Here is a 25953-nt window from a genome sequence, read left to right as displayed (position 1 = left end):
CAAAGAAAAAAAAAAATTCATACAGAGAAGCATTTTCACAAAATTACACTACAAAGTGTGTTAAGGCACTGAAAGTACTTTGAATTCACTCATGATTAAAGAGATAACAAAAACATAGCCCTTAGAAAGAAAACAACAGGTTTTTTTAAAAACATGAACAACAAAAAGTGAAAGCATTACTGAGGGACAAAGAGCTAGAAGGACTGCACAATGTTAGCTGCAAAAACACAACAACAGAAATCACATGGAAGTGTGCGGGGCTACTGTCTCCTTAATGAGGGTAAAAAGAAAAAAGATCCCAAATGCACAGGCAGAAATGGTTTCACAGCAAACAGGAATTTTGGCAAAGGACAAGGAAGACACACCGTGCAGAAACCACAGCAAATCAATAGATCATTCAAGACCCTGTTCAGAAGCTATTTTCATTCTTTGATTCAGAATCAGAATTGAAGTCACTGTGCGCATTTCTTTTTCTGGCAAAGAAGTGAGAATTATTGACACTGGAAATGAGCGCCATCTACTGTTGAACTGGAACAGTAACACAGACTGTTTTCCAAAAACGGGGAAAAAGGACAACTCTCCACTTCTCTCTTTATTCATAACTAATGTATTTCCATTAAAACAAAGCCCAATTTGCACAAAGCATCTTCCCTTAATGATGAATAGCTGAAATGAACAGGACCATTGATATGGAGAAAGACTAAAGAAAAAGGAGTAACAGGTGAACTTCTACCTCTTTTTGCAGCTGTACCTTCTCTTTCTCCAAAGCCAGGAATACTATTTGCAGCACTCCTACCTTACTCTTAAATCTTTCCATATCTTGTTTTAGTTCTTCATCAAGATTCTTTTTCAGTGTGCCACACAACGGCTGAGCATTTGCAAGAAGATTTTCAATTTCTGTTTCTCCTCTTATATTACTGTTGATAAGGCACTCCCTGGGAACATCACCATTAAATCCAGAGTCTTTTCCAAGTTCACTTTCTCTTACAAAAAGTGCATTTTCATCACTTGTAGAAACACATTGTATTTTAGGAAGAATAGTAGAAACATCATCCAAAATACTTGTGTTAAAGTTACGTCTTGGGGAATATTCAGGTCTTCCCATTACTTTCCTACTACTTCCATTTTCATTCTCCTCCATTTCATTCGCAGGCACTTTCTCTTCCTCTACTTTGGCTAGAGGCACCTTTATATTATCTGTATGGTTTGTGCTGTCATCTTCATCTGTACTCCAGCTACCTTCCAGATTTGCATTTAAGTTATTTTGATCAGGAAGAACACCAAGACTTGGAATTACAATTTCCATTTTGGGTACCTTTCCACCTCGCTTAAGTTTAAGATCTCCAAATTCACCTTTATTTTCTAACTTCTTATCCGATTCTGTTGCACCAGATGGAACAACACAAGAACTCTTCACTTCTGACATTTCTCCCGCAAGGGAAGTACTTTTCCGAGTTTCACTAATTTCACCAAACAGCTGCTTCAGCTCTGCTGTAATACTTTTAAAATTTGTTTTCAATTCCCTTTTCTCACTTTCAACCCACATTCTTTCGTATCTTTCTTCCCAGGGTTTTGGACTTAACTGCTTGTCAGCATTGTGCAATTCCTCATTTGCCACTAGGGCTTCCTGAGGTGGAATTTCTGCTTTGTCAGTCTGATTTTCCCATGCTGTTTTCTGTGTCAAGTTGATAGTTTCTAAAATATATTTACCCTTAAGCAAACAGGTACAGATAGAAAGATTACCAAGGAAAAGGAGGTTAGTGTTAATCTAGGTAATTTCTGTTGCAAACTCAGCATTCAACAGAAATAATAGAAATAAGAAAGTTTGAAAGCAATTTTTATAATAAAAAAAAATTGAGTGACCCTAAATTAAAGGTTCACTGAATCAACACTTTCTTAAAAATGCAAGGACCTACTTTAGTTTCTCTCGGACTAGATATGTTTAGATCTTGGATTAGATTCATTTAGACATTAAAGTTGCTTTTACCTTTTATCCTGCCTGCTTTCTGTATGTGGTAGCAGTTATCAAAACGCAATTAATTTTTTCACATTGTATTGCTTTATTAGCATTTTTCATCACAACTGCCTACATTTTCTCACCCTCTTTCCTCCACCATTCTCCGCTGTCTGACATTTTACAGTCCCCTGCCAGCTAATCTAACACAGCCTGGATGAACATGACAAGCTTTCCACTGTCCAGCACATGGAGAACTGGCAGAGTTAGGACTATACCTTCACCCAAGATTCAGAAATATTAAATTCCATTCCAAGCTCCAAAGAGAAGCATTACTTAGGGAAACCTGTCCATTTCTTCCCTCATCCCCCAAAAAATCAGGAACCCAAGCCTGTATGGAAACCGCACCATGCTGTCGCAGGTCCACCCCAGCCCATCTCCCTGACCCCACGCACTGTTCCTCAATAGCTCCGACTGCTCCAGTCATCTGTCACCCTCCTCCCAACATCCTCACTCCCCATGTGTCTCCTTAGCTCCTGGTGCCTTCGCAACAGGGCCTGCAGCCTTGGGGTCCCCATGGACTAAGACCATCCAACTCCTCGCTCTCTCTTCTCATTAGCCAGGCCCTTTTCCCCCTCTATACAAATTCCTCCTTTAGAAAAGGGCAGGAGCACCTCAACCAGCCACCACTTGTCTCAGCCTCTCCATTCCCAAGCTCATTGCCCAACTACTACTAGCTTACAGTAGGCTTCAGTTCTGTGCTCTGCCTGTTAAAATTAAGCATGTCCCTCTTTCATGGCGCCTGGGTGTGGGGTGGAAATCATTTGCTCCACTGTCCCTCAAAGTGGTACAGAAGATTCCAGACCTCTCTATCCAGCCCTGTCCTGTACGCCCAACACGAACAGGATGCCTGCCTTATTCTAGAATGTCCTCTGAAAAAAAATCCAAAAACCTTTTCAAACATTTATTGCCATGGTCAAACAAGCACATATTTTGCAGAGGCAGAGAAAGGATCAGAAAGGTCACCATATTTCGAGTGGTTTTGCTTGATCTTTCTCTCACAAAGAGGAAGAGCAGGCATGTTTAACCAAGCAGATAACCATATAATAGACTAATCTCCCTCTTCACTTGAATGTGCATTTTGTATAAGGAAAAAAATGCATGACTGCACTGTTTGTCAGCACTGCACAAAAGGAAGAATACCGGTCAAAATATAAGCAAACCAGCTGGAAACAAGTCAGTATAACAGCAAGCATCCAACATAATGACAAAGGTTTTACCCCACCCTTAGAAGATTGTACCCAAATTTACTTCAGACTGTAATACAACTTTCATCTACAGGCCTCTCTCTTCAGCATTATTTACTGACTGGTAAGGTTTTTTTTACCTTGGTGTATAATACAATCAACCAGTTCAGACTCTAATTCAAAATATTTTGTTTTACATACCAGCATCTCATCATTTTCAAAGGCATCCTTGATGTCTTCTTTTTCAGCTGCTGATGACATACGACAGGTAGATCCTGAGTACTCACCTACAGTGAAAAATAGAAGCACTTTTATAACAAGCATGAGTTAAGATTAGTTATTTACACCAAGAGTGCATCTTGAAACATCACATTTGTGAGAAAAATCTTAACACAAAATAACACATCCCCTCAAATCTGGGAGCTCCCAGAGATAAATCTATCATCATACAGATTCAAGATGCATCTGTGTGAATGCCTTTCCTCCAGGGCATTTTAGTTTTTAATGTATAAAGGAAATGTGCCAAAGAAATCGATATACATGGTCACAAATAACAAAATTCCTGTTTTTAAAGGTGCGTGAAATCCCTCTGTCTTTCTCTCTGACACACTGTGTGCAATGCAGCAACTGGCTACATTCCACCAGCAATTTTAACGTCCCTGTGTGTTGTGCACAGAAAATCACAAACAACAAAATCACGCCTGAAATCAGTAAGGCCCCAAACAAATCTGTCTCTAGATATGGATCTGGAACGAGTATTTCAGTCAAACTGCTGCCTCATCTCTTGCAGAAGAAACAAGTGAGACACAATGAAAGACAGGCCTGTGAAATGTCGAGAAACATTTCACTTGTACTGTTGAAAACTGGATTCACCTTTCCTCTCCCAGAATCTCTAAGGAATATTGGACAAGTCACAAACGCCTCAGAAGCAGTCACTCAGTCTGAGCTCCCCATTATGGGGTGTCTGCCTTTAATCTCTGTTACATCTGAGAATTAGACTCCAAATAGTCCCAGACACAATTTAGAAGCAGCAACTCATTGCCATCGCTTTTGTGGAAGGCACACAACACTCTGAAGTCTCAAGTATTCAGAAAGAAACAAGTCCCACCAGCTTTAATGTGGCACCTAAAAACAGAGATGGAGGCTTTTCACCTTGAGCACTCTGCACCTCCTTTCCCGTTCCACAATTCTACGGGTTCTATACAACAGCCTTTCTATAAGGAAAGCTTCACTGCTTAAGAGGTACACAGTATTCTTTCTACAGTGAAAGTGATCAAGACAGGGAGAAAATAGGTATTATCATAATAATACAAAAGGGTCCAGTATTAATAACTCACAGGGCCAAACTCACTTCTGGCATTTTCTGCTTTAAGTGACTCGTTTTGCAAGTTCCATTTCTTGAAAGGGATTACATTAGACAGGAACTTAGAGTCACAACTCGTATGTCTGAATTGGGAACCTAAGCTCCTCAGTCAGTCACATCGTTTCCCAGAGGTCAATCCTAACCTCAGGTTACACAGCATGTATTAATGACTATAATGTATTTCTGACAATCTGTCAGGTATTAAAGATAATAACAACGATACTTGATTATCTAAGGACAATATTCCATAAGGAAAACAGACACTTCTGACTTTTTCTTGTTTTTCAGGATTGCAGAGTAGATTTAGCCTTTCCTGATGCTTATAGATATCCCAGTACCAACCTGTTTGCTGGTGCAGATGAAGGCTCCAACCAGAAGTACAAATAAATGACAGATGTGCAGGTAGTCAAGGACCATTTGTAGATAGCACCACAGAAGGTACGTAGTGAGTGTCATAAATTATCAATACCAGGATGCTTGGAATAAGTAAACACTTGGCTTCTATACAAATAACCTCTATAATCTGGAGGTCAACATCTTCATTTCCTACAACAGTTATGCATAGTTTTGTAGATGGGTCTTTGTGCCTCTTACTAGCATTGTAATGTGACTGGATAACTGGACCCAAGAAGTCCCTCCCTCACCGAGCACACAGCTTTTGGAGTGCTAATTGGGAGGGCTGGCCAGAAGCATTAGAGCCCGATGAAATTCAAGAGGGGTATCTGCATCAACATCACAGTGATTTGTAACATCCTTTCAGAAAACAAAAAGAGCTCAAGAGAGCAGAAGTGGACACAGATTAGGCATAACTAGGCATGCAGTATGCTGATAATTTGCACATAAGCATCTTGAGTGGTAACAATATCTCCTTGAATGAGAAGAGTCTAGACACACCAGTGTGCTCAGAGTTTCTACTACACCTGGAAGCCTCTCCACTCGAAGTTCAGCAGGGGGCGGACAATCTCTCAGATAGACAGAACTCCTCCAGTTTCCATTCAAGTCACAAACTGCAACATGCGTGCAGCTTCCTACCATACAACTTCCTATGTGTGACCACTTCCGGCATGTAACATGGACACCACCATTTTGCTTAAAAGACAGATGAAGTATTTTGTGGATACAGGAGAGCTGTGACACGTTTTCTGAGGAACACTGCCCAACACAGACTGAATAAGCTTCTCTGGTCAACTGTATCTGCCTGAAAGCTGGAAAAGTCAGACCTGCCAGCACCCAGACTTCTCTCTGCATACAAAAGATGCAAATCCCCCACCTTTTACTCTGCCTGTTCTCTAGCTAGTATCGAGAGGTGATTTCAGGGCTCTCTCCATTCAGCCTTTACCACTCCTCTCTCCTCTGAGATTTCCCTCCTCATCAATTGTCTTCCACAGTGACTTTGTGCAGATTACAGTGCAAAGCAGCTACTCTTCTATACAGAAAACATAGGAACAACACTACTGACCCAAACTGACCCAACACTATTGACCCAAAAATATATTTTAGTAAGTTCTTATGAGTAGTAACAAAGTAAATAGAACGGGAAATCTAATCTCTCATTGAACACTCAGTTGTGCAAGATACTGCACCTTTTTTCCAGATTTATGAAATAAACTTGTGAAGGATGGCATTCAGGCCATTCAGAGTCATACAGATTTGTGCCGCAGGAACTGTGATGCTTTGCTGAAGCAATCTCAATTGCTTAAACCAAAAGCCAGCCATAAAAGTTGGAAAGAAACTGTGACATGTACTTCTTTACACTTGATCTTCACGATAATACACGGGTAAACACTACCATGGCACAAATGAATAAAGACACACCAGAAAAGTAGCTGACATGAAACGAGCTACGAAAAGGTGGTTGTTCTGTGTTTGTAATATTATGCAAATGTATATATAACGTAATGATCCGCTATGGGGCTACATCTCACACTATTGTGTAATACAGACAAAGCCAGAACTCATGCTTGAACAACTTTTATCAAACCTCTATGCATCTTACAAAAACGCTATCACCACAAAATAAAGGGCACAAGAGGACCTGCTCTTGCTTACCCACTGCAAGGACATGAGAGAGATGAGAAGAGCGAGAGGAAGAGGTGGTAAAGAGTGAGAGGAGGAGTGGAAGAGCAAGAGGAGAAAGAGAGAGAGAGAGAGAGAGATATTTTTCCTAGGGAGAAGTTTAATCTCTATTATTGCCGAAAGAAATATGGTACTTTTTTTATCCCCCTGAAGCAAGGATGCCAAGGTACTTGGAACCATTTGTATTCTATACTTCAAAGTTACAAGTTCACTTACTTAAAAGTTCACTTTTATCTTTGTTTCCAAAAAAAGAGAATTCCTGACAACACGCTGACACTGTCATTACTTCCCACCTTGTCTCTCTTCCCCGCTTCCTTCCCCTGCCTCTGAACCTGCTGGGCAGTTTCCAGCCTCAAAGGAATGTATTTGCTACACGTTCCAAAGCAGCTGCCAGACAGGTAGAGAAAAGCCAGGTAAGCAATCATTCCTGCTACGTACAGCTACAGGATGAGCCCAAGAATGATCCTTTCTGTCTCACCTGCAGCCCCTGGACAGCTTAAATTGCAGATCCCTAGCCCGGAATCAGTTACGGCACATGCTCGGGGAACCACAAATATCAGGAAGGGTTTTTTTGAGAAACTGGAAGGAAAGCAAACTTCAGGAATCCCCTGAAAAGGGGAGATGACAGCAGGTGTAGAGGAGGAAGCCCACATCATGGAAGGCTATTTGCAGTGTTGAATGGCAGACCAGAGGAGGAGCACACACATGCATAGAGGTGTATTTCAGTAGACCTTCTTTTCCCAGAACACCTTGCTAGAACCATTAATTTCATATTAGGAAAAAAAATGCCAGTACAATGTGTCTGGCCATAAAAAAACCCAACACACTACAGAGCCTGCTATGAATACCTTCGATATCATCTACATCTCCTAAACCTAATTCCTCCAACAGATCTGCAAAACAAATAAATCAGATGCTTTATTAAATACTCCTCTCCAGAAAGATTATGAAGCTAAACCCAGAACCACATGAATTAATGTTACCTGATTCCTGCTGCCTTTTTTTAGGAGAGGTTTCCTTCATTTCCAAAGCAGATTCTGGAGCCTTCAGCTATAAAAGACACAATCCAATGACAATAAGCCAATTTCAAAGTAACCACATACTATTCAATGAGGACAACAAGTAGCCAATCTGACAGGAACAAATACTTACCTGGGAATTGCTGGGTTTCTCCGAAAAGCCTGGAGGTTAAAAAAAAAAGTTTTGAAAAATGTGATTTTATTTAATTGAAGGTCTCTTTTACTCCATTCAACATCACCAGTTTTACAGCTAAGTATTAGTTGAAAGCATTCTTTCATCAAGAGTGTGATACCTAACATTCAATTTGCGTCGTCATATAGCATTTGTATGACTATACCAGAAATGGACACCACACACTTCCCATCACGCACCTTGGATTTAAAGAACAATAATCACTAAACTAGGACAATTCATGTGAAGCAATAAGGTCGGGCTTGTGGAAAGAACAAAATCAAAATATTTAGTCCTTTTGAGGAGCTGAATCCTGTTTTCTAAAAGGATTACTTCAAAAGCCAAATCGGGTCTGCTATAGCGAATGATCACAAAACAGTGCAGCAGCCCTACGACTGCAATTCTGCAAGTGATTTGTGTTAAGGAGTATTTTCCTTTCCATTGATGGGACCCCGAAAGCATGGGTGCAGACACAGAAACCTCACACGTGTCATTCAGCAAAAGGAAAAAAAAGAGAAAAGAAAATCGAGCTAGTTCTCATCAAATTGTTCTGGTTTAGCTTGCAAAGAAACAAACAAATGTTGTTTGGTTGTAATCTGCATTCGTAGTATAGTTCCAAATACTTTTTTTCCTTAAATGTTGTCCAACATTAAATCATTTCCAAACCCACACAATCTACTGGCCCGCCTATGTTTCTCAAATCCTCTGCTTAATTCTTTGAGGTTGAGTCCTCTCATGAAATGAGTCTGTGAAGTGTTACTAAGAATGGCTGCACAGCAAAATTTTTAGATCAAAACAAAAAGAAAAATTAAAAGCAAACAGTATTTGATTTCACTTCACTTGGTGGTCTAGCACTATGGAAACACCTTAGAAAGATTACCATAATGACCTTTCACCCCCTTCCCACAGGGATTTTAGACTTGCCTCAGTGGAATCACACAAAGCAGACTTCCATGACAACTACTCAACAAGCAGATTTACAAGCTCCCAGGAGCTTGTCCAGTTTTGCTTCTAGCTTGCTAAACTCAAACTGGATTAGCTTCTTCAGTTGTCCAATTGTACCTATACTAGAAGCAGGATCGACAAACCACTTGGTAAAGGAGAAGTTCTTCTGGAAAGAGTTCTACCCCAAGAGCAAAACTTCCCTGCCATCCTATGCTCAAGATGCTAGGGAGACAGTATCACAAAATACAGGCAGAAACCCTTAGCAACAAAACCTGAACTTTCGGTCCCATTTCAGCTCCTAGGCAAAGCAAAACAGAAAGCTATCAAAAATTAAGCTGGGGGAAAAAACGTTTAGCTAGACCACAGCTTTCTTCTGATGCATTAGCCTCCAGTAACGTTTAAGTGTTCAGACAGGTCAGTCCTAAACCACATACACTTTCATCATCATGCAACAAGAACCCGGATCCAAAAAAATACAAACATGTCCAAAGAACACACATAATGCAAACAAGACAACTTCCTTTTAACAAAGTGGCCAGCAAGCGCTATGATTACTGGTGTTAATTCAAAACGTAAGCACTTCATTGCTATAGCACGCACCCACATCGTAACAGCATTGCTAAGACAGACTCTGATAAAAGTTCACTTTAGTTTATAAATGCCTACAGACAAACATCTAGTCCCCCAGGAAGTTACCGTTGTTGCATTCCTCTGGGACAATCTTGGAGTATATTCCTTGTCTGTCTGCAGCTGGGAGAAACACGCCGGACGACACTTGTCTCAGACCTTCACCATCCGACTCTATAATCTAAAACATATGCACGACAATTGGTACAAATGCATTTTCAACTCATTTCTATGCAAAAAGCCAACTTGCACAGCATAGTATCAAGTATATTAGAGGTACAAAAGCCTTTTATGAGACCCCAGGAAAGAATACACCAAGATGTACTATACTGGAAAATCACAACAGTTGTGTTTTCAGGTCTTAGGCAAAAACCTTACAACTCATCTAAACTATTCAGTCACACTGAGAAAGGAAAACGAACATGGCAACGCAAGATGTGGGTTGCGAACCAATAGCTGCAGGTCTGTGGTGATCCAACTTCTGTACTGAACTAGTAGCTGACATTCAAGTTTGCGCTTATGTTTCTTAGGCACGTATCCTGCATGGTGACGGAATACATCGATACTCCCAGTCACAAGGGCAATTTGGATTGAATGAAGACTAGCAAGGCAGAGCTTACAGAAACTCAGGCTACCCCCTCAAAAAAAATAAAACAAATAATTTAGTCCTTAGTCCTGTATTTTTAAGAAGGGGGTAGGAAAGAGTTTGTTTTTTTTTTCTCACATGCAAAGCCAGAGGGCGTTAGCTACAGACCCTGCTTGTTTCCTTCTAGCCCGCCTATTACCACAGACAGAACTAAAAGGGCACATACAGTCAGGATGTTTGGTATCTCTGTTTAACCCGACTTCCAAAAAGGGCTGCAGTACACCTCCAAAAGGTAGAGGGGATCCGTTCAGAAGCAGCTAACCATCTAGGTTATAGACCCTAAGGAAAATCGCTGACCAGGTCAGCAGAATAGGGCTGTATGGTGAAAAATCAACAATCCTGCCAGGCCCTGGTTACAAATGTGGAGTAGAAGCGGTAGAAGAAATGACCCTTATCAGCGTTAGGGCTCAAGGCAACAGGAAGCTCTCAAGTGCTTCTGGATCTCACTCCTCCCCTCCATGCACCCCTTCTGGTGGGGACCTCTGAGTCTTCCACAGACAGTACCTCGGAATCCCAGGGAGAATCACTATCTTCCTCTTCCTCTGCTCCCTTGGCTAGCAGGGCACCTATAAATGAGGTAACAAGTGAGACACTGAGCGGTTTTAGTTCACTCTGCTTTCCCCGTCGGTCAAGCCCTGCATCCAAAATATGCCTTCTGCTCCTACTCTGAGACCTGAGGTAAGGACCAAAGTGCTCAACTCTGAACAAGCTGGTAATGCTTTCAAGCACACACAGCTGTGGCACTGGAGAGACCTTCTACCTTTAAAAACTGGAGGTGGTGAGGCACTGGAACAAACAGCTCTCAGCTTAACTCAAATCTCTCCTAGGCTTCAGCTAAGAACAATCACAACTTTTCAATCCAACAATATGGGCCAGTAAGGGGAATACTGCTGTGACACCCAAGACATTCTTAGTCGTCCATTTTTTTTATCATGAATGCATTGTGTTCAGATTACTTCAGGGACAACAGAGCAAAGCAAGTACCATTCTTGCTTGCATCATATAGCATTATTTGGAATCCAATCCAATCCAGGCCAGCCAGGCGTGGTGGTGGAGTTGCTCTCTATGTGAGAGAGCAACTACAATGTACTAAATTCTGCCCAGGAGTGGATGACGAGTAAGTTGAGAGTGTATGGGTCACGATCAAGGGGCAGGCTGGCAGGGGTGACACTGTTGCGGGTGTCTGTTACAGGCCACCAGATCAGGCTGAGGAAGTTGATGAGGCCTTCTGTAGGCAGCTGAGAGTTGCCTTGCAGTCACAGGCCCTGGTTGTTGTGGGTGATTTTAATTTCCCTGATGTTTGCTGGAAGGACCATTCAGCCAGCCAGCCACAGTCCAGGAGATTCCTCCAGTGCATTGATGAGAACTTCCTCATGCAGATGGTGGAGGAGCCGACTAGGAGAGGTGCACTGCTGGATCTCATCCTCACTAACAAGGAGGGTCTGGTCAAAGCAGTAAAGGTTGAGGGCTGCCTGGGTTGCAGTGACCACGAGATGGTGGAGTTCAGCATCTTGTGTGGCAGGAACAGAATAGCAAGTAGAATTGCAACCCTGGACTTTAGCAGGGCAAACTTTGGCCTTTTCAAGCAATTGCTGGGGGAAATCCCATGGGCAAGACTGCTTGAAGGAAAAGGGGCCCAAGATAGCTGGATTGCATACAGAGAATGCTTCTTCCACGCTCAGGATCAGAGCATCCCCACACGTAGGAAGTCAAGGAAGGGAGCCAGGAGGCCTGCGTGGTTGAATAGGGATCTGTTGGGTATGCTCAAGCAGAAGAGGAGAGTTTACAGGTCATGGAAGCAGGGGCTGGCCACTTGGGAAGAATATAAGGCTGCTGTTAGAGGATGCAGGAAGGCAGCTAGGATAGCCAAGGCCTCCTTAGAATTACAGCTGGCAAGAGAGGGCAAGGACAGCAAAAAGAACTTTTTCAAATACATAGCGTATAAAACTAATACCAGAGGCAATGTAGGCCCACTGAGGAATGGGGTGGGTGCCCTGGTGGCAGAAGATACAGAGAAGGCAGAATTACTGAATGCCTTCTTTGTCTCTGTCTGCTCTGCCAGAGGCTGTCCTGGGGAGCCCTGTACCCCTGAGACCCCGGATGAAGCCAGGCATATGGAGGAGTATGCTTTAGTCGATGAGGACTGGTTAGGGAGCAATTAAACAGTCTGGACATCCATAAATCCATGGGTCCAGATGGGATGCATCCACGGGTGCTGAGGGAGCTGGCTGAAGTCATTGCTGGACCGCTCTCCAACATCTTTGCCAAGTCTTGGGAAATGGGAGAGGTGCCTGAGGACTGGAGAAAAGCAAATGTCACTCCAGTCTTCAAAAGGGCAAGAAGGAGGACTCGGGTAACTGTAGACTGGTCAGCCTCACCTCTGTCCCTGGGAAAGTAATGGAACAGCTTATCCTTGGTGCCATCTCAAGGCATACCAAGGATAAGAGGGTTATTAGAGGCAGTCAGCATGGCTTCACTAAGGGTAAGTCATGGTTGACCAACCTCATAGCCTTTTATGAGAATGTAACAAGGTGGATGGATGATGGCAGAACGGTGGATGTGGTCTACCTTGACTTCAGCAAAGCCTTTGACACAGTCTCCCACAGCATCCTCACAGCTAAGTTGAGGAGGTGTGGTCTAGACAATAGAGTAGTGAGGTGGGTTGCAAACTGGCTTAAGGAGAGAAGCCAGAGAGTGGTAGTCAATGGTGCGGAGTCTAGTTGGAGGCCAGTATCTAGTGGAGTGCCTCAGGGGTCAGTACTGGGGCCAATATTATTCAATATATTCATTAACGATTTGGACGAGGGAATTGAGTGTACTATCAGCAAGTTTGCTGATGACACTAAGCTGGGAGGAGTGGCTGACACGCCAGAAGGCTGTGCTGCCATCCAGCGAGACCTGGACAGGCTGGAGAGTTGGGTGGGGAATAACCTAATGAAATTTAACAAGGAAAAGTGTAGAGTCCTGCATCTGGGCAGGAACAACCCCAGGTTCCAGTATAGGTTGGGAAATTACATATTAGAGAGCAGTGTAGGGGAAAGGGACCTGGGGGTCCTGGTGGACAACAGGATGACCATGAGCCAGCACTGTGCCCTTGTGGCCAGGAAGGCCAATGGCATCCTCAGGTGTATTACAAGGGGGGTGGTTAGTAGATTGAGAGAAGTCGTCCTTCCCCTCTACTCCGCCCTGGTGAGACCACATCTGGAATATTGTGTCCAGTTCTGGGCCCCTCAGTTCAAGAAGGACAGGGAACTGCTGGAGAGGGTCCAGCGTAGGGCAACGAAGATGATTAAGGGAGTGGAACATCTCCCTTATGAAGAAAGGCTGAGGGAGCTGGGTCTCTTTAGTTTGGAGGAGACTGAGGGGTGACCTTATTAATGTTTATAAATATATAAAGGGTGAGTGCCATGAGGATGGAGCCAGGCTCTTCTCAGGGGCAAACAATGATAGGACAAGGGGTAATAGCATCAAGCTGAAACACAAGAGGTTCCACTTAAATTTGAGAAACTTCTTCTCAGTAAGGGTGTCAGAGCACTGGAACAGGCTGCCCAGGGAGGTTGACGAGTCTCCTTCTCTGGAGACATTCAAAACCCGCCTGGACATGTTCCTGTGCGACCTCACCTAGGCGTTCCTGCTCCAGCAGGGCGATTGCACTAGATGATCTTTTGAGGTCCCTTCCAATCCCAAACATACTGTGATACTGTGAAAATAGGTATTGTCGTAAGAATACAAAAGGGTCCACTATTAATAACTCACAGGGCCAAACTCAATTCTGGCATTTTCTGCTTTAAGTGACTTGTTTTGCAAGTTCCATTTCTTGAAAGGGATTACATTAGACAGAAACTTAGAGTCACAACTCGTATGTCTGAATTGGGAACCTAAGCTCCTCAGTCAGTCATGTAGGTTTCCAGAGGTCAATCCTAACCTCAGGTTACACAGCATGTATTGATGACTATAATGTATTTCTGACAATCTGTCAGGTATTAAAGATAATAACAACGATACTTGATTATCTAAGGAGAATATTCCATAAGGAAAACAGACACTTCTGACTTTTTCTTGTTTTTCAGGATTGCAGAGTAGATTTAGCCTTTCCTGATGCTTATAGATATCCCAGTACCAAGCTGTTTGCTGGTGCAGATGAAGGCTTCAACCAGCAGTACAAATAAAGGACCGATGTGCAGGTAGTCAAGGACCATTTGTAGATAGCACCACAGAAGGTACCGTAGGGAGTGCTATAAACTATCAATACCAGGACGCTTGGAATAAGTAAACACTTAGCTTCTATACAAATAACCTCTATAATCTGGAGGTCAACATCTTCATTTCCTACAACAGTTATGCATAGTTTTGTAGATGGGTCTTTGTGCCTCTTACTAGCATTGTAACGTGACTGGATAACTGGACCCAAGAAGTCCCTCCCTCACCGAGCACACAGCTTTTGGAGTGCTAATTGGGAGGGCTGGCCAGAAGCATTAGAGCCCGATGAAATTCAAGAGGGGTATCTGCATCAACATCACAGTGATTTGTAACATCCTTTCAGAAAACAAAAAGAGCTCAAGAGAGCAGAAGTGGACACAGATTAGGCATAACTAGGCATGCAGTATGCTGATAATTTGCACATAAGCATCTTGAGTGGTAACAATATCTCCTTGAATGAGAAGAGTCTAGACACACCAGTGTGCTCAGAGTTTCTACTACACCTGGAAGCCTCTCCACTCGAAGTTCAGCAGGGGGCGGACAATCTCTCAGATAGACAGAACTCCTCCAGTTTCCATTCAAGTCACAAACTGCAACATGCGTGCTGCTTCCTACCATACAACTTCCTATGTGTGACCACTTCCGGCATGTAACATGGACACCACCATTTTGCTTAAAAGACAGATGAAGTATTTTGTGGATACAGGAGAGCTGTGACACGTTTTCTGAGGAACACTGCCCAACACAGACTGAATAAGCTTCTCTGGTCAACTGTATCTGCCTGAAAGCTGGAAAAGTCAGACCTGCCAGCACCCAGACTTCTCTCTGCATACAAAAGATGCAAATCCCCCACCTTTTACTCTGCCTGTTCTCTAGCTAGTATCGAGAGGTGATTTCAGGGCTCTCTCCATTCAGCCTTTACCACTCCTCTCTCCTCTGAGATTTCCCTCCTCATCAATTGTCTTCCACAGTGACTTTGTGCAGATTACAGTGCAAAGCAGCTACTCTTCTATACAGAAAACATAGGAACAACACTACTGACCCAAACTGACCCAACACTATTGACCCAAAAATATATTTTAATAAGTTCTTATGAGTAGTAACAAAGTAAATAGAACGGGAAATCTAATCTCTCATTGAACACTCAGTTGTGCAAGATACTGCACCTTTTTTCCAGATTTATGAAATAAACTTGTGAAGGATGGCATTCAGGCCATTCAGAGTCATACAGATTTGTGCCGCAGGAACTGTGATGCTTTGCTGAAGCAATCTCAATTGCTTAAACCAAAAGCCAGCCATAAAAGTTGGAAAGAAACTGTGACATGTACTTCTTTACACTTGATCTTCACGATAATACACGGGTAAACACTACCATGGCACAAATGAATAAAGACACACCAGAAAAGTAGCTGACATGAAACGAGCTACGAAAAGGTGGTTGTTCTGTGTTTGTAATATTATGCAAATGTATATATAACGTAATGATCCGCTATGGGGCTACATCTCACACTATTGTGTAATACAGACAAAGCCAGAACTCATGCTTGAACAACTTTTATCAAACCTCTATGCATCTTACAAAAACGCTATCACCACAAAATAAAGGGCACAAGAGGACCTGCTCTTGCTTACCCACTGCAAGGACATGAGAGAGATGAGAAGAGCGAGAGGAAGAGGTGGTAAAGAGTGAGAGGAGGAGTGGAAGAGCAAGAGGAGAAAGAGAGAGAGAGAGAGAGAGATATTTTTCCTAGGGAGAAGTTTAATCTCTATTATTGCCGAAAGAAATATGGTACTTTTTTTATCCCCCTGAAGCAAGGATGCCAAGGTACTTGGAACCATTTGTATTCTATACTTCAAAGTTACAAGTTCACTTACTTAAAAGTTCACTTTTATCTTTGTTTCCAAAAAAAGAGAATTCCTGACAACACGCTGACACTGTCATTACTTCCCACCTTGTCTCTCTTCCCCGCTTCCTTCCCCTGCCTCTGAACCTGCTGGGCAGTTTCCAGCCTCAAAGGAATGTATTTGCTACACGTTCCAAAGCAGCTGCCAGACAGGTAGAGAAAAGCCAGGTAAGCAATCATTCCTGCTACGTACAGCTACAGGATGAGCCCAAGAATGATCCTTTCTGTCTCACCTGCAGCCCCTGGACAGCTTAAATTGCAGATCCCTAGCCCGGAATCAGCTACGGCACATGCTCGGGGAACCACAAATATCAGGAAGGGTTTTTTTGAGAAACTGGAAGGAAAGCAAACTTCAGGACTCCCCTGAAAAGGGGAGATGACAGCAGGTGTAGAGGAGGAAGCCCACATCATGGAAGGCTATTTGCAGTGTTGAATGGCAGACCAGAGGAGGAGCACACACATGCATAGAGGTGTATTTCAGTAGACCTTCTTTTCCCAGAACACCTTGCTAGAACCATTAATTTCATATTAGGAAAAAAAATGCCAGTACAATGTGTCTGGCCATAAAAAAACCCAACACACTACAGAGTCTGCTATGAATACCTTCGATATCATCTACATCTCCTAAACCTAATTCCTCCAACAGATCTGCAAAACAAATAAATCAGATGCTTTATTAAATACTCCTCTCCAGAAAGATTATGAAGCTAAACCCAGAACCACATGAATTAATGTTACCTGATTCCTGCTGCCTTTTTTTAGGAGAGGTTTCCTTCATTTCCAAAGCAGATTCTGGAGCCTTCAGCTATAAAAGACACAATCCAATGACAATAAGCCAATTTCAAAGTAACCACATACTATTCAATGAGGACAACAAGTAGCCAATCTGACAGGAACAAATACTTACCTGGGAATTGCTGGGTTTCTCCGAAAAGCCTGGAGGTTAAAAAAAAAAGTTTTGAAAAATGTGATTTTATTTAATTGAAGGTCTCTTTTACTCCATTCAACATCACCAGTTTTACAGCTAAGTATTAGTTGAAAGCATTCTTTCATCAAGAGTGTGATACCTAACATTCAATTTGCGTCGTCATATAGCATTTGTATGACTATACCAGAAATGGACACCACACACTTCCCATCACGCACCTTGGATTTAAAGAACAATAATCACTAAACTAGGATAATTCAGGTGAACCAATAAGGTCGGGCTTGTGGAAAGAACAAAATCAAAATATTTAGTCCTTTTGAGGAGCTGAATTCTGTTTTCTAAAAGGATTATTTCAAAAGCCAAATCTGGTCTGCTATAGTGAATGATCACAAAACAGTGCAGCAGCCCTACGACTGCAATTCTGCAAGTGATTTGTGTTAAGGAGTATTTTCCTTTCCATTGATGGGACCCCGAAAGCATGGGTGCAGACACAGAAACCTCACACGTGTCATTCAGCAAAAGGAAAAAAAAGAGAAAAGAAAATCGAGCTAGTTCTCATCAAATTGTTCTGGTTTAGCTTGCAAGGAAACAAACAAATGTTGTTTGGTTGTAATCTGCATTCGTAGTATAGTTCCAAATACTTTTTTTCCTTAAATGTTGTCCAACATTAAATCATTTCCAAACCCACACAATCTACTGGCCCGCCTATGTTTCTCAAATCCTCTGCTTAATTCTTTGAGGTTGAGTCCTCTCATGAAATGAGTCTGTGAAGTGTTACTAAGAATGGCTGCACAGCAAAATTTTTAGATCAAAACAAAAAGAAAAATTAAAAGCAAACAGTATTTGATTTCACTTCACTTGGTGGTCTAGCACTATGGAAACACCTTAGAAAGATTACCATAATGACCTTTCACCCCCTTCCCACAGGGATTTTAGACTTGCCTCAGTGGAATCACACAAAGCAGACTTCCATGACAACTACTCAACAAGTAGATTTACAAGCTCCTAGGAGCTTGTCAAGTTTTGCTTCTAGCTTGCTAAACTCAAACTGGATTAGCTTCTTCAGTTGTCCTATTGCACCTATACTAGAAGCAGGATCGACAAACCACTTGGTAAAGGAGAAGTTCTTCTGGAAAGAGTTCTACCCCAAGAGCAAAACTTCCCTGCCATCCTATGCTCAAGATGCTAGGGAGACAGTATCACAAAATACAGGCAGAAACCCTTAGCAACAAAACCTGAACTTTCGGTCCCATTTCAGCTCCTAGGCAAAGCAAAATAGAAAGCTATCAAAAATTAAGCTGGGGGAAAAAACGTTTAGCCAGATCACAGCTTTCTTCTGATGCATTAGCCTCCAGTAACGTTTAAGTGTTCAGACAGGTCAGTCCTAAACCACATACACTTTCATCATCATGCAACAAGAACCCGGATCCAAAAAAATACAAACACGTCCAAAGAACACACATAATGCAAACAAGACAACTTCCTTTTAACAAAGTGGCCAGCAAGCGCCATGATTACTGGTGTTAATTCAAAACGTAAGCACTTCATTGCTATAGCACGCACCCACATCGTAACAGCATTGCTAAGACAGACTCTGATAAAAGTTCACTTTAGTTTATAAATGCCTACAGACAAACATCTAGTCCCCCAGGAAGTTACCGTTGTTGCATTCCTCTGGGACAATCTTGGAGTATATTCCTTGTCTGTCTGCAGCCGGGAGAAACACGCCGGACGACACTTGCCTCAGACCTTCACCATCCGACTCTATAATCTAAAACATATGCACGACAATTGGTACAAATGCATTTTCAACTCATTCCTACGCAAAAAGCCAACTTGCACAGCATGGTATCAAGTATATTAGAGGTACAAAAGCCTTTTATAAGACGCCAGGAAAGGACACACCAAGATGTACTATACTGGAAAATCACACAGTTGTGTGTGTTTTCAGGTCTTAGGCAAAAACCTTACAACTCATCTAAACTATTCAGTCACACTGAGAAACTGGACAGCCCGAAAGGAAAACGAACATGGCAACGCAAGATGTGGGTTGCGAACCAATAGCTGCAGGTCTGTGGTGATCCAACTTCTGTACTGAACTAGTAGCTGACATTCAAGTTTGCGCTTATGTTTCTTAGGCACGTATCCTGCATGGTGACGGAATACATCGATACTCCCAGTCACAAGGGCAATTTGGATTGAATAAAGACTAGCAAGGCAGAGCTTACAGAAACTCAGTCTACCCCCAAAAAAATAAAACAAATAATTTAGTCCTTAGTCCTGTATTTTTAAGAAGGGGGTAGGAAAGAGTTTGTTTTTTTTTTCTCACATGCAAAGCCAGAGGGCGTTAGCTACAGACCCTGCTTGTTTCCTTCTAGCCCGCCTATTACCACAGACAGAACTAAAAGGGCACATACAGTCAGGATGTTTGGTATCTCTGTTTAACCCGACTTCCAAAAAGGGCTGCAGTACACCTCCAAAAGGTAGAGGGGATCTGATCAGAAGCAGCTAACCATCTAGGTTATAGACCCTAAGGAAAATCGCTGACCAGGTCAGCAGAATAGGGCTGCATGGTGAAAAATCAACAATCCTGCCAGGCCCTGGTTACAAATGTGGAGTAGAAGCGGTAAAAGAAATGACCCTTATCAGCGTTAGGGCTCAAGGCAACAGGAAGCTCTCAAGTGCTTCTGGATCTCACTCCTCCCCTCCATGCACCCCTTCTGGTGGGGACCCCTGAGTCTTCCACAGACAGTACCTCGGAATCCCAGGGAGAATCACTATCTTCCTCTTCCTCTGCTCCCTTGGCTGGCAGGGCACCTATAAATGAGGTTACAAGTGAGACACTGAGCGGTTTTAATTCACTCTGCTTTCCCCGTCGGTCAAGCCCTACATCCAAAAGATGCCTTCTGCTCCTACTCTGAGACCTGAGGTAAGGACCAAAGTGCTCAACTCTGAACAAGCTGGTAATGCTTTCAAGCACACACAGCTGTGGCACTGGAGAGACCTTCTACCTTTAAAAACTGGAGGTGGTGAGGCACTGGAACAAACAGCTCTCAGCTTAACTCAAATCTCTCCTAGGCTTCAGCTAAGAACAATCACAGCTTTTCAATCCAACAATATGGGCCAGTAAGGGGAATACTGCTGTCACACCCAAGACACTCTTAGTCGTCCATTTTTTTTATCATGAATGCATTGTGTTCAGATTACTTCAGGGACAACAGAGCAAAGCAAGTACCATTCTTGCTTGCATCATATAGCATTATTTGGAATCCAATCCAATCCAATCCAGGCCAGCCAGGCGTGGTGGTGGAGTTGCTCTCTATGTGAGAGAGCAACTACAATGTATTAAATTCTGCCCAGGAGTGGATGATGAGTAAGTTGAGAGTGTACGGGTAGGAAGGGGCAGGCTGGCAGGGGTGACACTGTTGCGGGTGTCTGTTACAGGCCACCAGATCAGGCTGAGGAAGTTGATGAGGCCTTCTATAGGCAGCTGAGAGTTGCCTCGCAGTTACAGACCCTGGTTGTTGTGGGTGATTTTAATTTCCCTGATGTTTGCTGGAAGGACCATTCAGCCAGCCAGCCACAGTCCAGGAGATTCCTCCAGTGCATTGATGAGAACTTCCTCATGCAGATGGTGGAGGAGCCGACTAGGAGAGGTGCACTGCTGGATCTCATCCTCACTAACAAGGAGGGTCTGGTCAAAGCAGTAAAGGTTGAGGGCTGCCTGGGTTGCAGTGACCACGAGATGGTGGAGTTCAGCATCTTGTGTGGCAGGAACAGAATAGCAAGTAGAATTGCAACCCTGGACTTTAGCAGGGCAAACTTTGGCCTTTTCAAGCAATTGCTGGGGGAAATCCCATGGGCAAGACTGCTTGAAGGAAAAGGGGCCCAAGATAGCTGGATTGCATACAGAGAATGCTTCTTCCACGCTCAGGATCAGAGCATCCCCACACGTAGGAAGTCAAGGAAGGGAGCCAGGAGGCCTGCGTGGTTGAATAGGGATCTGTTGGGTATGCTCAAGCAGAAGAGGAGAGTTTACAGGTCATGGAAGCAGGGGCTGGCCACTTGGGAAGAATATAAGGCTGCTGTTAGAGGATGCAGGAAGGCAGCTAGGATAGCCAAGGCCTCCTTAGAATTACAGCTGGCGAGAGAGGGCAAGGACAGCAAAAAGAACTTTTTCAAATACATAGCGGATAAAACTAATACCAGAGGCAATGTAGGCCCACTGAGGAATGGGCTGGGTGCCCTGGTGGCAGAAGATACAGAGAAGGCAGAATTACTGAATGCCTTCTTTGTCTCTGTCTGCTCTGCCAGAGGCTGTCCTGGGGAGCCCTGTACTCCTGAGACCCCGGATGAAGCCAGGTACATGGAGGAGTATGCTTTAGTCGATGAGGACTGGTTAGGGAGCAATTAAACAGTCTGGACATCCATAAATCCATGGGTCCAGATGGGATGCATCCACGGGTGCTGAGGGAGCTGGCTGAAGTCATTGCTGGACCGCTCTCCAACATCTTTGCCAAGTCTTGGGAAATGGGAGAGGTGCCTGAGGACTGGAGAAAAGCAAATGTCACTCCAGTCTTCAAAAAGGGCAAGAAGGAAGACCTGGGTAACTATAGACTGGTCAGCCTCACCTCTGTCCCTGGGAAAGTAATGGAACAGCTTATCCTTGGTGCCATCTCAAGGCATACCAAGGATAAGAGGGTTATTAGAGGCAGTCAGCATGGCTTCACTAAGGGTAAGTCATGGTTGACCAACCTCATAGCCTTTTATGAGAATGTAACAAGGTGGATGGATGATGGCAGAACGGTGGATGTGGTCTACCTTGACTTCAGCAAAGCCTTTGACACAGTCTCCCACAGCATCCTCACAGCTAAGTTGAGGAGGTGTGGTCTAGACAATAGAGTAGTGAGGTGGGTTGCAAACTGGCTTAAGGAGAGAAGCCAGAGAGTGGTAGTCAATGGTGCGGAGTCTAGTTGGAGGCCAGTATCTAGTGGAGTGCCTCAGGGGTCAGTACTGGGGCCAATATTATTCAATATATTCATTAACGATTTGGACGAGGGAATTGAGTGTACTATCAGCAAGTTTGCTGATGACACTAAGCTGGGAGGAGTGGCTGACACGCCAGAAGGCTGTGCTGCCATCCAGCGAGACCTGGACAGGCTGGAGAGTTGGGTGGGGAATAACCTAATGAAATTTAACAAGGAAAAGTGTAGAGTCCTGCATCTGGGCAGGAACAACCCCAGGTTCCAGTATAGGTTGGGAAATTACATATTAGAGAGCAGTGTAGGGGAAAGGGACCTGGGGGTCCTGGTGGACAACAGGATGACCATGAGCCAGCACTGTGCCCTTGTGGCCAGGAAGGCCAATGGCATCCTCAGGTGTATTACAAGGGGGGTGGTTAGTAGATTGAGAGAAGTCGTCCTTCCCCTCTACTCCGCCCTGGTGAGACCACATCTGGAATATTGTGTCCAGTTCTGGGCCCCTCAGTTCAAGAAGGACAGGGAACTGCTGGAGAGGGTCCAGCGTAGGGCAACGAAGATGATTAAGGGAGTGGAACATCTCCCTTATGAAGAAAGGCTGAGGGAGCTGGGTCTCTTTAGTTTGGAGGAGACTGAGGGGTGACCTTATTAATGTTTATAAATATATAAAGGGTGAGTGCCATGAGGATGGAGCCAGGCTCTTCTCAGGGGCAAACAATGATAGGACAAGGGGTAATAGCATCAAGCTGAAACACAAGAGGTTCCACTTAAATTTGAGAAACTTCTTCTCAGTAAGGGTGTCAGAGCACTGGAACAGGCTGCCCAGGGAGGTTGACGAGTCTCCTTCTCTGGAGACATTCAAAACCCGCCTGGACATGTTCCTGTGCGACCTCACCTAGGCGTTCCTGCTCCAGCAGGGCGATTGCACTAGATGATCTTTTGAGGTCCCTTCCAATCCCAAACATACTGTGATACTGTGAAAATAGGTATTGTCGTAAGAATACAAAAGGGTCCACTATTAATAACTCACAGGGCCAAACTCACTTCTGGCATTTTCTGCTTTAAGTGACTTGTTTTGCAAGTTCCATTTCTTGAAAGGGATTACATTAGACAGAAACTTAGAGTCACAACTCGTATGTCTGAATTGGGAACCTAAGCTCCTCAGTCAGTCATGTAGGTTTCCAGAGGTCAATCCTAACCTCAGGTTACACAGCATGTATTGATGACTATAATGTATTTCTGACAATCTGTCAGGTATTAAAGATAATAACAACGATACTTGATTATCTAAGGAGAATATTCCATAAGGAAAACAGACACTTCTGACTTTTTCTTGTTTTTCAGGATTGCAGAGTAGATTTAGCCTTTCCTGATGCTTATAGATATCCCAGTACCAAGCTGTTTGCTGGTGCAGATGAAGGCTTCAACCAGCAGTACAAATAAAGGACCGATGTGCAGGTAGTCAAGGACCATTTGTAGATAGCACCACAGAAGGTACCGTAGGGAGTGCTATAAACTATCAATACCAGGACGCTTGGAATAAGTAAACACTTAGCTTCTATACAAATAACCTCTATAATCTGGAGGTCAACATCTTCATTTCCTACAACAGTTATGCATAGTTTTGTAGATGGGTCTTTGTGCCTCTTACTAGCATTGTAACGTGACTGGATAACTGGACCCAAGAAGTCCCTCTCTCACCGAGCACACAGCTTTTGGAGTGCTAATTGGGAGGGCTGGCCAGAAGCATTAGAGCCCGATGAAATTCAAGAGGGGTATCTGCATCAACATCACAGTGATTTGTAACATCCTTTCAGAAAACAAAAAGAGCTCAAGAGAGCAGAAGTGGACACAGATTAGGCATAACTAGGCATGCAGTATGCTGATAATTTGCACATAAGCATCTTGAGTGGTAACAATATCTCCTTGAATGAGAAGAGTCTAGACACACCAGTGTGCTCAGAGTTTCTACTACACCTGGAAGCCTCTCCACTCGAAGTTCAGCAGGGGGCGGACAATCTCTCAGATAGACAGAACTCCTCCAGTTTCCATTCAAGTCACAAACTGCAACATGCGTGCTGCTTCCTACCATACAACTTCCTATGTGTGACCACTTCCGGCATGTAACATGGACACCACCATTTTGCTTAAAAGACAGATGAAGTATTTTGTGGATACAGGAGAGCTGTGACACGTTTTCTGAGGAACACTGCCCAACACAGACTGAATAAGCTTCTCTGGTCAACTGTATCTGCCTGAAAGCTGGAAAAGTCAGACCTGCCAGCACCCAGACTTCTCTCTGCATACAAAAGATGCAAATCCCCCACCTTTTACTCTGCCTGTTCTCTAGCTAGTATCGAGAGGTGATTTCAGGGCTCTCTCCATTCAGCCTTTACCACTCCTCTCTCCTCTGAGATTTCCCTCCTCATCAATTGTCTTCCACAGTGACTTTGTGCAGATTACAGTGCAAAGCAGCTACTCTTCTATACAGAAAACATAGGAACAACACTACTGACCCAAAAATATATTTTAATAAGTTCTTATGAGTAGTAACAAAGTAAATAGAACGGGAAATCTAATCTCTCATTGAACACTCAGTTGTGCAAGATACTGCACCTTTTTTCCAGATTTATGAAATAAACTTGTGAAGGATGGCATTCAGGCCATTCAGAGTCATACAGATTTGTGCCGCAGGAACTGTGATGCTTTGCTGAAGCAATCTCAATTGCTTAAACCAAAAGCCAGCCATAAAAGTTGGAAAGAAACTGTGACATGTACTTCTTTACACTTGATCTTCACGATAATACACGGGTAAACACTACCATGGCACAAATGAATAAAGACACACCAGAAAAGTAGCTGACATGAAACGAGCTACGAAAAGGTGGTTGTTCTGTGTTTGTAATATTATGCAAATGTATATATAACGTAATGATCCGCTATGGGGCTACATCTCACACTATTGTGTAATACAGACAAAGCCAGAACTCATGCTTGAACAACTTTTATCAAACCTCTATGCATCTTACAAAAACGCTATCACCACAAAATAAAGGGCACAAGAGGACCTGCTCTTGCTTACCCACTGCAAGGACATGAGAGAGATGAGAAGAGCGAGAGGAAGAGGTGGTAAAGAGTGAGAGGAGGAGTGGAAGAGCAAGAGGAGAAAGAGAGAGAGAGAGAGAGAGAGATTTTTCCTAGGGAGAAGTTTAATCTCTATTACTGCCGAAAGAAATATGGTACTTTTTTTATCCCCCTGAAGCAAGGATGCCAAGGTACTTGGAACCATTTGTATTCTATACTTCAAAGTTACAAGTTCACTTACTTAAAAGTTCACTTTTATCTTTGTTTCCAAAAAAAGAGAATTCCTGACAACACGATGACACTGTCATTACTTCCCACCTTGTCTCTCTTCCCCGCTTCCTTCCCCTGCCTCTGAACCTGCTGGGCAGTTTCCAGCCTCAAAGGAATGTATTTGCTACACGTTCCAAAGCAGCTGCCAGACAGGTAGAGAAAAGCCAGGTAAGCAATCATTCCTGCTACGTACAGCTACAGGATGAGCCCAAGAATGATCCTTTCTGTCTCACCCGCAGCCCCTGGACAGCTTAAATTGCAGATCCCTAGCCCGGAATCAGCTACGGCACATGCTCGGGGAACCACAAATATCAGGAAGGGTTTTTTTGAGAAACTGGAAGGAAAGCAAACTTCAGGACTCCCCTGAAAAGGGGAGATGACAGCAGGTGTAGAGGAGGAAGCCCACATCATGGAAGGCTATTTGCAGTGTTGAATGGCAGACCAGAGGAGGAGCACACACATGCATAGAGGTGTATTTCAGTAGACCTTCTTTTCCCAGAACACCTTGCTAGAACCATTAATTTCATATTAGGAAAAAA

At 43.4% G+C, this 25953-nt stretch overlaps 2 protein-coding genes across 2 annotated transcripts in view; both read right to left on the bottom strand.

Moving 5' to 3' along the window:
* Nucleotides 1-25953, bottom strand: part of ANKRD26 (ankyrin repeat domain containing 26) — a 70721-nt gene that overhangs the window by 25159 nt on the left and 19609 nt on the right. Inside the window, exons 17-26 of the mRNA XM_080344776.1 lie at nt 19837-19898; nt 18741-18852; nt 17061-17089; nt 16892-16958; nt 16757-16801; nt 10554-10615; nt 9473-9584; nt 7793-7821; nt 7624-7690; nt 3403-3488 (exon numbers count right to left, since the gene is read on the bottom strand). Coding sequence (XP_080200902.1) covers nt 3403-3488; nt 7624-7690; nt 7793-7821; nt 9473-9584; nt 10554-10615; nt 16757-16801; nt 16892-16958; nt 17061-17089; nt 18741-18852; nt 19837-19898 — 671 coding nt within the window. The remainder of the gene's footprint in view (nt 1-3402; nt 3489-7623; nt 7691-7792; nt 7822-9472; nt 9585-10553; nt 10616-16756; nt 16802-16891; nt 16959-17060; nt 17090-18740; nt 18853-19836; nt 19899-25953) is intronic.
* On the bottom strand, nt 701-2532 carry LOC308041430 (uncharacterized protein; the record flags this gene model as incomplete). The annotated part of the gene is made up of 2 exons (XM_080346091.1): nt 701-1711; nt 2449-2532. The coding sequence occupies 2 exons, from the start codon at nt 2530-2532 to the stop codon at nt 701-703; spliced, it is 1095 nt and encodes a 364-aa protein (XP_080202217.1).

This window comes from Nesoenas mayeri (assembly GCF_963082525.1).
Source record: "Nesoenas mayeri genome assembly, chromosome: 1".
In the NCBI taxonomy this organism is placed as follows: Eukaryota; Metazoa; Chordata; class Aves; order Columbiformes; family Columbidae; genus Nesoenas; species Nesoenas mayeri.
This window is presented reverse-complemented; position numbering and strand designations above follow the sequence as displayed.